The sequence below is a fragment of the Phaseolus vulgaris genome, chromosome 8 (assembly GCF_000499845.2).
Source record: "Phaseolus vulgaris cultivar G19833 chromosome 8, P. vulgaris v2.0, whole genome shotgun sequence".
Classification (NCBI taxonomy): domain Eukaryota; kingdom Viridiplantae; phylum Streptophyta; class Magnoliopsida; order Fabales; family Fabaceae; genus Phaseolus; species Phaseolus vulgaris.
Genome location: NC_023752.2, coordinates 52332730 through 52345833, shown reverse-complemented (window position 1 = coordinate 52345833; position 13104 = coordinate 52332730). Strand labels below are relative to the sequence as shown.

Below are 13104 nucleotides of genomic sequence, written 5' to 3'. Positions count from 1 at the left end.
AATACTAGAAAATTTAATTATTTTTAAAGAGTATAGAAAAGAAAATTCCCTTTATATACTAAAATCTACATAACTCTATTTTTAGAAACTTCTTTTATATTTATTATTAACTAATTTATATGAGTTAATTTGATATGGTAGATTTGGCCTAACACGACGTAGTATTAAATGATAAGATAAGAAAAGCGAATCTTGATGAAACAATTGTAAAAGTCAAATGGTGGGACCCACCCATAGCGCCACCTAATCGGTTAGTGGTTGGTTGTTTGGTTCCGCTTTAAATGGGAACAGCGCCGACTCTAAAACCCCTTCATTCCACTCCTGTCTCTTTCTTCACTTCCTTCAAACCACTTTGCTCAAAACCAACACACACACACACACCAAACACCATCCAACGAAGATTAAAACATCCTTAATGCTGTGTTTGGATTGATAAACAAACACACCCTAAGAGTTGACCAAACCAACACAGACGCTAAACGAATACTTAATTCATTCATAATCCACTGCATCTTCCTCCTCTCTCTCTCTCTTTTATTCCGTGGAAAACTGAAAAAAGCTTGCGGAAAAAGATAAAGCTTCTCGTTTTCTCTCTGCCCCTTCTTTCCCGCCACCTTCGTTTCATTCACCCTTTTCGTTTTACTTCAATTTCTCGCCCTTTTCTTTTCCCTTCTTTATCCTTTTCCTTTCCTCTCTCCACATACCTTCTGATCCGATCTAATCTGCAAACTGAGGTTGTTGCGTACTGGGCACCTTGATTCTCCCGGTGAGACTCACTCTTCTTTCTTTCCAATGATGTTTTTTACTTAAAAATCGGTTTTTTGAGAAACAGATGAATTCTGTTTTTGTTTTTTCTTTTTGGGTTTGTGTGTGTTGGAACGTTTTTGCCTTTGTTTTCACTTAATGGGTGCGGATACCTTGATTCTTCAGGTGAATGCGTCTGCTCCTTTTTTTTGTTGTTGTTGGTTTTCTTAAACCTCGTCTTTTGGAGGAAAAATGGTATTCGGTTTTGTTTTTTCTTTGTGGGTTTGTGTACTGTGAAGAGTGTTTCTTTTCAATGTTTCTGTTTTGGCGTGATGGGTGCGAATGTTGATTATATAGTTGGTGTGGTGGGCTTCTCTTTCGGTTAAATTTTATGCAAACCGCAAATTACGCTATAAATCAGCTCATTTTGTGAGAAGATTTAACATATTTTTCTACATCCGATGATTCGTGATTCCCTTTGTATAATGTGAACTTTAACTTTCCATTCTGTGAAATTCAACTCCATCTTCTCTGTTTTTTTATTTTCTTTTCCTTTTTTTTTTGTTTGGTTGTTGTAACTTTTAGACCTAAAAAAATTATTGATCTTACATTACAACCGTGTGCCGTTTTTTAGAACGTAGGAAAAATGGTAAAGATTCTCTAATTGCTAGTTAAAAATGAGCTTTTGAGGTTGAATACTACGAGCTATGAGACTACCTTTGAAGAGCATGTGATCGATGGATAGATTCTAAGAGTTATGTATTTGCTTCCAAAATTTGGTGCATGCTCTTTTTGAAGTGTATTTATTAATCCGAAAACATTTAATTCGGTAGTTGGTGTATCTTGATGGTAGTGTGACGTCTGCTAAATTTGAGTTGGTAGAGTTAACTGATTCAAGATCCATAAACCCACTTCGTCAAAATTTACTAAATATGAACCAAACGCTTCTATTGTCTCTATCTTGTTGATTTTCTGCCTCTTTCGGTTTTTCTTGAACACCATGCTCTCTTTTTTTACATAATTAAGGAGCCAATATTTTTTGAGAATTCGAACTAAACTGCAATCTTATTCGATGCAGGCAGAGAAAGTTTGGGAGACCTTTTTTCCGGGAAGAATGTTGTGAGTGAATTTGGTATGTCACTTTTGAGATCCACTGTGGAAAATCTGTTAGTAATTTGTCACAAATTTTGAGCAAGATGTCTGGTGAATCAGCTCCCAAACCCAAACCGCGATTAGTGTTATGCCCTAAATGCTGGCAGCTTCTTCAAGAGTCTCCAAACTATGATGTGTATAAGTGTGGTGGATGTGGCACAACTCTTCAAGGTTAAAAATTTCATTGTTATATGGTTTTACATTTTGGGTATCTAGAGAAACATGATGGAGTAAAAGTTTTCAGCTGTGAAATTTGTGGCTGTTGAACTTGCTGTCTGCTGAGCTCTAACAAAATGTTTGGGTTGTTATTTTCTTGTGAACTTCTCCAAATCAAATTAATTTTTCTGATATGATTTATTCTCTCTGATATATTGATATAAAAGTCTTGCTAGAATAGTTATTTCCAACGCTAGGAAGCAAATATTGTTGTTCCTATCTATTCTCTTCCTCTTGTATGTATATTAGTTTTATGAAATATTTGTTGATTCATACATATACATCGATAATTCATAATATGTAACTGAAATAATTTCATTGCGCTCCATACAGCCAAGAAACGAAGAAGTAATGCTGTGAAATCAGAATCCAGTACGCATGAAACTGACGCAGCTCCTAGAAATGAAGTGCATCATCCTAAAGCTGATGATAAACAGTACAACAATGAAGAGAAGCTACTTAGATATCAGGAAAATGGTGTGAGGAAAAAGTTGACTAGTTCTTCATCAGGAAAATGCTCTTTGGATGGACCCGATGGAAGGGGTCAAATTGAAAATGGTGAAGGCAATAGAGAGCAACTAGTTGCTTCTCCGGTGAACGGTTTCAATGAAAAAACTAGTTCTTCCTCTGGAGAATGTTCTTTGAGTGAAAATGGTGGTAGGGATCAAATTGAGGACAGTGAATGCAATGGAAAGGAGCTAATCACTTCTCAGGAGAATGGTTTCGGGGGAAAAGCATCTAGTTCTTCCTCAAGAGAGTGTTCTTTGGTTGGAAATGGTGGAAGGTTTCGAATTGAAGGTGGTGAATGCGATGGAGAGCAGCCAGTTATTCCTCAGGAGAATGGTTTGAGTGAAAAAGAAGCTAGTTCTTCCTCACGAGATTGTTCTTTGAATGGAAATGCTGGAAGGAATGAAATTGAAGACATTAAATACAATGGAGAGCAGCCAGTTGTTTCTCCAGAGAATGGTTTGAGTGAAAAAGCATCTAGTTCTTCCTTGAGAGAATGTTCTTTGAATGGAAATGGTGGAAGGAATCAAATTGGAGATAGTAAATACGATGGTGAGCAGCCAGTTATTTCTCAGGAGAATGGTTTGAGGGAAAAAGCAGCTAGTTCCTGCTCGGGAGAATGTTCTTTGAATGGAAATGGTGGAGGGAATCAAATTGATGATGGTAAATTCAATGGAGAGCAGACAGTTAATTTTCAGGAGAATGGTCTTATGGAAAAAGCATCTGGCTCTTCCTTGGGAGAATGTTCTTTGGATGGAAAGGATCAAAGTGAAAATGGCGAACCCAGTGGAGAATGGATTGAACATTTTAATTTACCAGATGATCAACTGGAAACTGAGATGGATATCTATAAATTGTCAGATATGAGAAGGCAAGCGGTTTCCAACAGTGGTTTTTCAGATGAGCTAACTCGTTTTGACAATGAGGCCTCAGCAGAATTGACAGCAGAGTGTTCGGTAGAAAATGCTAAGAATACAAACTTGCTACTAGAAGGAGAAGAGCTAAGTAATGGAAAGGTGCCATTAGAAGGAGCAGGGGAGCAGTTAATTAGTGCATTGGCTAAAGAAGACGCCGATGATGAGAAATCAGCCTCAGTACAGGTAAAGTCTGTAGTGGACATTATTGGAAATGATTTACAAGTAGTACAAGAGTTAAATAATGGAAACTTGATACCAGAAGGACCAGAACAAGAGTTATTTTCTGGATCAGATGGAGAAGCAGTCAATAATGACAAATTGGCGCTATTTGGTGCAAATCCTAAAGTGGTCATTAATGGAAGCAGCGAAGCAAAATCAGAAGAATTACATGACGGAAACTTGTTATTAGAGGTAACAGAAGAGGAGTTGAATGTGTCTGCATTGAATGGTGAAGATCTTAAACATCCGCAATCAGATCTATTGGGTGCAAAATCTGAAGTGGACAATGCGGGAAATACATCTACTGCCGAAAGGTTAAGTACTGAAGAAGGAAGCATTTCTTGTGCTTACCCCTGTGAACTTGAAAAAGGTACATTTGGTAATCATTCATCTTTCAAAACCATTGCTCATAGCTCTGATGGTGAGATATTTGATAACACAGAAGTAATTAATCCTGGTTTTGAGACTAGTGGTACTCTGGGACGATTGTCTAAATCTTCAACCACTCGAAGCTATCATGCTTATGATGGAAGTGTCTCTTCAAATGATGGGGTGGATGAGCAGTTCCCTAATCAATATTTAGATTCTTTTGAGAACACTTACACTGTTGCTAATGGCGTTTTTGAGGGAGGATCCAGAAAGGGAAAAGACATTGTTAATAGCATGCTACATGGAGATCCTGAAACACGAAACCGTTCATATTTTCGTGAGGGAAGGCCTTGTGTCCCAAGAGACAGCAGGAGGAATGTAAATGATGAAGTTCCAGAGACTACAAGACATGATCATGCACATTGGATGAGAACAAAGAGAGATGAGTTTCCACCCCGATTGCCTCACCATGGAAGTGGTTCACAATCTGGCTATGAAAGTGGAAGCACATCAAATCAAATGATTGATGAGTTCTACTGCGGCTCAAGCTATCTTTCACATGACTCTTTTGATGACCCTGACCAGGAGAAGATGAAACTGTTGAGATTGGTTTATAAATTGCAGGATCAACTCAACAGAACTGGCTATGGAAGTGGTGAAATGAATGGAAGACTGTCCATGGGAAGTCACATTTCTGCATACCAAAGCCATGATCATTATGATAGAAGATTTTATCATGGTTTGGATTACCCGAGGTGTGATGGAATATGTAGTAGTCATGGAATGAACTGGTGCCAAAAGCATAATTTTTCACGTGCACCTTATTCAACTGAGCCCACATGCAGCATACACCATGTTGATCCTTCTTGTTTTAATTGCTCTCCCCAACGGTGGCAACACTCTGCAGAGTTGCCTCCACGTGATCTTTATCAACATGAAGAGTTATGTAGGCCTAATGCTGGTCACACTTGTTGTTCACCTCACCATTCTTATCCTGTAAGTCCACAATGGTCCATGACCTCTAACCACCTAGCACATGCCCATGAAAGAATGTCTTGTGATCAGATGTACAGGCCTGAGGTGAAAAAACATTTTAGGGAGAAACCAATCTTGAGCAGGCGACATTACCGGCCAGTAGCAGGTGGAGCACCGTTTGTCACTTGCAATAAATGCTTAAAACTGCTGCAACTGCCTGCAGATTTCCTCCTTTTCAAAAGGGTTTTTCACCAGCTCAAATGTGGAGCATGTCAAGAGGTACTCAAATTTTCTCTGCAGAACAAAAGTCATATAGTCTCTTATGCATCAAATGCTCTAGAGTCCCCAAACGAGGTTATCCATGACAGCAATCCACCATCAGAGTCTCGTGCCAACTACTATCATTCCCCACATGCAGATCATGCTTCATATTCTGATGATTATGGAAATTCTGTTGGTAAGAGCTACTCCTCTGAAGGAGATCCCATGTCTGCCACACTGTTAGATCCCTTGCATGGCAGTGAATATGATAAACCAACTGTATCTTCTGGTACCTTGGAGACTATAACAGAGAAGGAGAAAACTGCTAATCCTGGTACCAGCAAGGCTTCAGTTGAAACAGATGAATCGACTATGAACTCCTCCAATATCTCACCAGAAATTGAGGCACATTTACAGCCAAAAAGTTCACCACTTCATCAACTGATGGGTTACTCCTCACCAAGTCAAGTAGTAAGAGGAATTCCATAATTTGTTGAAGGAAAAGAGCACATACTCAATTCGGAAAATGGTCGAGTCATAACTCTCAACAGTCATGCGCGTATTTTTATATGGTGAATCTAAAATGAAGCTTGGAGGATCAAGAAATGGGTGACTTCTTTTCTCCAACTTTGGGGTGTTGTGATAAGGCATTTACATAATCAATTATTTTGTTTAATTCTATGGAACAAGGGCAGTAAGATTGACCTGTTCCTCAAAGAACAGTAATTTTGTGTAACACTTTGGCTATATATGCTGAAAGTATATTTATTGTAAAAATGTAATTTTGGCTTGTATAGATGTAATTATTTTGTGATTTTTTTTTCCACTTTTATTTTCTTTAAGTCATAGTTAATTTTTAGGCCAGCAATGTGTTAAGATCAACACTAGCAAATGACTGCAGCCAAAGCGAAAAGCAATGCCGATTGTCGAATTAGTATTTAGATGTAAGATCTGGACTGGTTGATTCCACCATTGTAGCAGTCCAATAAAAATTATAATTTTTAAAATTATTATTTAGATTTCTCCTTAAAAATAAGAAATAAAGTATTCGTGATTTTATTTTCAAATAATATAATCATGTATTCTTGAACCTTAAGTCTAAACACACTTGATGAATTCAATTACCAGTTAGGTTTCATAACATAACCATAGACTGATAGGAAGAGTAAACTTGATAAGCAAATTTTTGTCTAACTCACTAAAGGGCCATCATTTGATAAATTGTACGATCCTTTCAAAATCTGAAAAAAAATTCTTCGCAAATTTCTTATTTATCTGAAAAAATTAAAATCACGTAGAAGAACATACATACATAGCAAGTGTCATGATTATAAAACGGAAGGAAAAACATATTATTTTTCCTCTAGAGGGATAGCAATAAGAATTATATTATATAAGATTAAGGATGAGGATGTTGAATTCCATCCTAGGCTGTCTCACATGACATGACCACTATGGACTATTTTATTTATATACCAATGTAATAATACAAATTACATCTTTTGAACGAAAATGGGGTAGATCTAGATTTTATTTTAATAATTGTCTGTATACATGCTTCTTCTATTGGAGGAAATGGAAATCCTCTGATCTTGAAGCATGTTCAAATTGGGAGCCAACAACCGTGTGTAGCGGTCAAAGTACAATAGCTGTTTCAGGAGAAGAGCAAATTCACGAGGAAACTTTAATCCATATGATTCGCTAACCCGAACCTGTAGAACACACAAAACATAAGCACTACACAATCAAACAGCAAACATAAGAAATTCCCCCAGTCGTGGAGGATCACTGTATAATGGAAACAAGATGCTTCCCATTTCAGTTTCTGGGACTATGGAACATTGCAGTGTAGTTTGACTTATTAATATGAAAATTTCACATGTTTATCTAAACTCATACTTCAATACCGTTTCAAGTTGAAGACTTTTGGGCTTATGGCTTAAAAGATTGAAATATTTTCTACTTCCATGTGCTGTATTAAATGGTGTTGTGTTGACATCAAACTATCAGATAACAAACTGACACCAATTTTGAAGCGCTTAATTCGTAAAACAGAAAGGAAGCACAACTAATTATGTTGCTTTATGAGTAGCAAAACTCCATATATGTGTCAATTCAAATACCGGTAGTAAACAATGAGATTTAGAACTTTTTACATTGACATAGAAGTTGTCTTCGGTATCTGGTTAGTTCAATCTAAAATAGCTTACCACATCAAGAAAGAGGGCATTCATCTGCCTTTCATCGACAACTATATTAGCTCCAACAGCAGTTCTATTTGTGGCTGTTCCACTTGTAGTTGTTACAACAATTTCAGTGTCCAACTCCTGCAGTTCCATAGTGGCAACAAATGCAAAAATGTAAGCAATAACAGTAACCCTCAAAAGATTTTGGGGCCAAGTTATATATATATATATAATATTACTCTGATTGAAGTACTCATTTACAAATAATGGGAAAAAAATACCTTATTCTGCCTATTAGATAACTAATATTATTGGAGATCTCACATCGACTTAGAGATAAAGTCAGTTCATAATATATAAATGGGTGCAAACCTTACTTTACAAACCAGTTTTATAAGATTGAGTCAGGCTTAAAGTCCACCTCCTAAGATGGTATCAGAGTTATTTAGAGTCTATCATAGCTGAGAGTTTATTGAGCCTATTGTATTACCAATATCGGACCACCCATAAATATACAGTCTCACGCACGAATTGACTGGTCTCGACATGAGGGGGTCCATTGGAGATCTTTCATCGACTAGAGATAAGATCAATCCATAATATATAACTGGATGCAAAGCTCACCTTACAAGCCGGTTTATAAGGTTGAATTGAACTTAAAGTCCACTTCCTAAGAAATATAATAAGATCTCTTTATATTATTCAACCTAAACCCCTGGAATTTAAGAGGCATGAATATAGACCACCTAATAAATGAGATATCTTAATATTTTTTCTTAACTAGAATGCTAAACATTGTTTACAATCAATTTTAAATTCACACAAGGAGACTGATATACATACATGCATACATACTTAAATAATCATTAATTTTCTCAGGACCACGTGTGCAAGGAATGATAGATGTATGAATAAACAGCAGGTCTCTCTACACATTTATCAAAAGTAAGGTCCAAGTCTCTCTCTCCCCACACAACCATGTCACGTGAAACTCTAGTATGAAAGGATCCAAATCCATAATGGATTCATTAAGCGAGAGCATTGATATATTCTATTGTGAGTATGCAGAGAAAAATTCCAAACATGGGATTTAGTGCAATTGATCAAGGCTGAAAGACTAAAAGCGTGTGTGTAAACTCATACAAAGTTACTTTTAAGCCTAATTCAACCTTATAAAATCAACTTATAGGGTGAAATTTATATGCACTTATATATTATAATCTGATCATATATCTATTTAATGTAAGATCTCAAATTAGCACAATACATACACATTCACTTATGTAGTCACCTATGGCTGACAAGTGAGTAACTATTAGTGAGTTACAATACTTGCCTTAAGTGATGAGAATACTTTTTCCAAATCTCTGGCAAAGGCTTTAGCATCGACATCCTTGTCAGTAGCACCCATTTCAATTAAGGCCGATGACATGGAGTCATAATCTTCAATAGCAATTGATCCCAAGAAGACTTCCATAGCAGCCCATGTTTTAGGGGATATACGACCAACAATTCCTGCAGATAATTTTTTTTGTATAGGCTAAAACTTGTAGCACACAAATCCCCAACAAATATGTGCATAACACAACCGAATACTGTAAAACTTGTAGGTTTTAGAAAAGAAACGGTAAACAAGCACATAAAAAAATTAAGCAAAACAACAATGATTAAAGTTTAGCTGAAGAATAAACTCATTGATAGAAACGTGAAAAAATACCTCAATTTCAAATAAAATGTATAGACTATTTCAAACCTTGGAATATTTATGATGAGAAATGTACAACAAAAGGTTAAAACCATATCAGTAAATGTGCACAAAGAAGACGAAACTGAAGCATACCAAAGTCAAGAAACCCAATACGGCCATCACGTAGAAGCCACAGATTTCCTGCATGTACATCTGCATGAAAAGATTCACATCCAAGCAAACTTCCAAACCTGCAACAATATTTTATACCAAGATACAAAAATTTCACCTTAAAAAAGGAGAAGATGTAAGGAAATACTAACTGCAAAATAGAATTTCAGAGTCATACCACACATTGAGAGCAGTTATAAGGCTGGTTTCTGGATTAGAAACTAACGAACTTATGGAATCCAGATCAGTAAGAGGAACTCCATACAGTCTTTGCATAGTTAAAACTTTCTTTGTACTGCAGTACTGATACACTCTGGGAGCTGTTGCATTCCCTGTTAGTCCCATTGCTTCTAAATATCTCCTGAAAGCCTCAATATTTGCAGCTTCCTTATAAAAGTCAACTTCTTCAAGCATAGACTCGCGTATATCTTTGACAATACCAACCTACTAAAAAATTTCTATCATTACAAGAAAATTCTAACCACTACCATTTATTTACAATCAAGAAAATAACAAGTATTGTGAAAAAAGTTCCAAATTTCTTTTCTATATAACATACTAGAAAACAAAATGATTTTAGTACAAAGGATAAGAACAAAGGAGGATAAAATATAGGCAGCATAGTTAAGAATTTTATTCCGGTTTTGGGAACAGATGCGCTTATAAAGAAAAAAACATTATTTTTCATGTTGTGGCAAAAATATCCATATAGAGGTAAAAAAGTGCCCATATTACTTACAAGTGATGTTCGGCTTATTTCAGGACTCAAGAACTCCAATATTCGAGCAACAACATAAACAAAATTAAGATCTGCCACTAATATGTCTTCTATTCCTGGTTTTAAGACCTTTATGACCACATCCTCCTGTGACCCTTTTAGCCTTGCACCATGAACCTATATGTAATATATTGTATTAGAAGCCACATAGTAATCCAAATAAAAGATTTTGAAAGAGAAATATAAGTGCATATGATATACCTGTGCTATAGAAGCAGAAGCAAGGGGTGTTGGGTCAATGTATTCATAAACACTTTCCAATGGTTTTCCTAGTTCCTTACGCAATATAGATTCAATTTCCTCAAAAGGAACAGGAGGAGCTCTATCAAAACAATTTTGGAATTCTTGTACATACTCAGGTGGAAACAGTGTTGGCGCAGATGCTATGAACTACCACAGAGAACCAAATATAACCATCAGTACAAAGGTGCATTGCATGGCATAAAGAAGATCAACTACCAAATTAGAAATAACTTCTGTATTGAAAAAATGATAATATCACATGGCTATAACTTATAAATTTTAACCAGCACTACTCTTCAACTAAAGTTAATTAAAATATTAAATACTGATGATATAGCCATTTTATACTGAAACAAAACAAGTAGAATCGTTTTTTACTCAATATTATGAAATACAAACTGGGAGGGGAAGGAATAAGTTGTGGAATCCATTCATACCTGACCCAATTTGATATAGGTTGCGCCCATGCGTTCAAACAACCTCCTCAAATAAAAGGGGGAGACTAAACCAAGCTGCATTACAGTCGGTAATCCAGCAGATGTATTTGCCGACTACAAATGATGCAAGAGTTAATAACTCTGTCCCAAATTTTCATAAAAAAATATTAAGATAGAAATAGATGAATATTAACTATTTTCATAAGGAAGCAAGACAACAAGAGCAGGTTCTAAATTTGAAAAGGAAAAATAAAATATACCCATAATCTATTCTGATGAGCTTCTCTACTAAACTCGGCAAAATAATCTTTAATTGAATTATGCACTTACGACACAAGCTCTTCTCGAATTAAGCTGTTGACCAAACCATGTGATAAAGTGTTATGGTTACCTTAGAGACATCAATTAACCACTCCTGACCAACGCCAATGAAGGCTTGAACCCCTTGAGCCAACCTAAGGACACCCCTGGGACCGGTGTTTAAGGATGTCTCAACAATGTCCTCCACCAGCTTCGGAAGCTCCTGCATGCTATCTGACACCACAAAAACACCCAGTTCGTTAAATTTGAAAAGCGAGAGAGCATGTAGAAGAAAAGTGAAGAAAAAGGGAACCTTGAAATCGACGAGAGGAGAAAAGGTCCCGCGTTTGTGCGTAGCGAGCGAAGACAGTGAAGCCCTTCTTCGACTTGGAGCGAAAAATATTGAATTTCGCGAAGGAAGGAGGGGATTGAAGGAAGCGGAGGTGGTGGTGGTGATGGTGGTGGAAGAGCGGTAAACCACCGCTTCTCAACCCCGAAACCGCCATGACGATGGAAGTTGAGAAAAGGAACAAATTTTATTAATTGTTTTTTTGTTGTAATGTTTTTTTTCTTGGTCGATTGATTGAATTTTCTTGTGGCAGTTATAAGAGATTATTTTATTCACCAGTGTTATGATGATGACGTGGATGGTTTAACGAGGACAAATTTTTAAGATTTCCATATACGAAAATTTTCCACCAAAAAAAAACTAGTTTTGTGGAATGGATAATAGTCAGCTCTCATAAAAAAGTTGTGATTTAAAAATATAAGAAAAAATTGACCTGTTATAATTTATAGGAAAAAAATGTTTGGGTATAATTATTATAATCCATTTGAATATAAATTTATATATTATTAATTTAATTTTTTACTTAAATAATTTTTAATATTTATAATATGTGGATTTTGTTTATGCTTTCTATTGAAAATATTCCTTTGTTTTTTTTTTTTTATTTCTTGTTGTCTGTTAGCATATGTTAAAGTGATGAAGTGTCTCTTAAATCACACCTCAACATTTAAACATTATTGGTATATGTAATTTTTTATTTAAATAAGTTTTTGGATCTAGATAATTTTGAAGATTTTTCTTTTGATTCCAACAAATTTTTCCTATTTTTCACCTTGAAATTTTGTAATGTTTTTTTTATCATTTATTTAAGCCTTTGATTGAATGAGATAATAAAAAGCAATAAAGTTAACAAAATTAAAGTTTTTTAAATTATGTGAAAGGGAGTGAAAAAGTATAAAACTAGTAAAGATAATATGAGAAAAGGTAAGTGTGGGCTTGCTATATTGATCTCATGTTTAGTGTAAAAACTCATTATTATTGAAGATGTGAATATTGAAGCAAATTTAAATTTGATTAAAAAGTGAAATTTAATACATGTGATGTTATGATTGAGTATTTATCACAATGTGTGCTTTGCAGAATAAATTATTGAAGATTTTTGGAGATATTTATGATAATAATGTTGACTATTTGATTGTAATAAAAAAATTACTTAATTAAATTTAGGGTTTAAAGTTTTTGAGTAATTTTAATTTAGTTCTTTATTAAAATAAAATGTCTATTGAATACTTGTAATTTTATATTTTTTAGTTGAGTTTTTATCATTTAACTTTTTCGTCAAGTAGGCGATTGATTTGATTGTTATCTTGTTTAATCATATTGATTATTTATCTCCACGTGTTAAAACATATGAAACTTTCTAATTAATGTAATATTGTGGTTAATATAAGATGACAATGGTCTTTTATTGTTTTAATCGAAAACATGTTGAATAATGAGATAGTCATGTTTTTCGATAACTTTTATGTCACTACTTACAATAACAAAAGATTATCGATGTCGTCACCATTAATGTAGACATGAAGAACTTATTTGTTATCCAATACATTTTCAATAAAAATAACAATAAGAGTTTATTGATATTTTATATTA

The 13104-nt window shown here is 35.0% G+C and overlaps 2 protein-coding genes across 2 annotated transcripts; one reads left to right on the top strand and one right to left on the bottom strand.

The window, feature by feature from the left end:
- Window positions 1-312: 312 nt before the first annotated feature.
- On the top strand, window positions 313-6174 carry LOC137827216 (uncharacterized). Its single transcript, XM_068633473.1, has 3 exons — window positions 313-766; window positions 1823-2067; window positions 2446-6174. Exons 2-3 carry the CDS (start codon window positions 1941-1943, stop codon window positions 5847-5849), a joined length of 3531 nt encoding a protein of 1176 aa, XP_068489574.1. The 5' UTR covers window positions 313-766; window positions 1823-1940; the 3' UTR covers window positions 5850-6174.
- Window positions 6175-6732: 558 nt separating this feature from the next.
- On the bottom strand, window positions 6733-11873 carry LOC137827215 (uncharacterized aarF domain-containing protein kinase At5g05200, chloroplastic). The gene is made up of 10 exons (XM_068633471.1): window positions 11476-11873; window positions 11254-11396; window positions 10863-10976; window positions 10384-10572; window positions 10144-10299; window positions 9583-9848; window positions 9387-9484; window positions 8883-9061; window positions 7571-7687; window positions 6733-7072 (listed from the first exon to the last, which is right to left on the bottom strand). Exons 1-10 carry the CDS (start codon window positions 11666-11668, stop codon window positions 6896-6898), a joined length of 1632 nt encoding a protein of 543 aa, XP_068489572.1. The 5' UTR covers window positions 11669-11873; the 3' UTR covers window positions 6733-6895.
- Between the last annotated feature and the right edge of the window lie 1231 nt (window positions 11874-13104).

Excerpts from the sequence above, each read along its gene's own strand:
- LOC137827216 (XM_068633473.1), top strand. The coding sequence starts at position 1,941 with ATGTCTGGTGAATCAGCTCCCAAACCCAAACCGCGATTAGTGTTATGC. Across the intron at positions 2,068-2,445 it reads ATGTGGCACAACTCTTCAAG|CCAAGAAACGAAGAAGTAAT; the intron begins GTTAAAAATTTC and ends CGCTCCATACAG.
- LOC137827215 (XM_068633471.1), bottom strand. The coding sequence starts at position 11,668 with ATGGCGGTTTCGGGGTTGAGAAGCGGTGGTTTACCGCTCTTCCACCAC. Across the intron at positions 11,397-11,475 it reads CTCCTCTCGTCGATTTCAAG|ATAGCATGCAGGAGCTTCCG; the intron begins GTTCCCTTTTTC and ends TTGTGGTGTCAG. Across the intron at positions 7,688-8,882 it reads AAGTATTCTCATCACTTAAG|GAGTTGGACACTGAAATTGT; the intron begins GCAAGTATTGTA and ends ATGGAACTGCAG.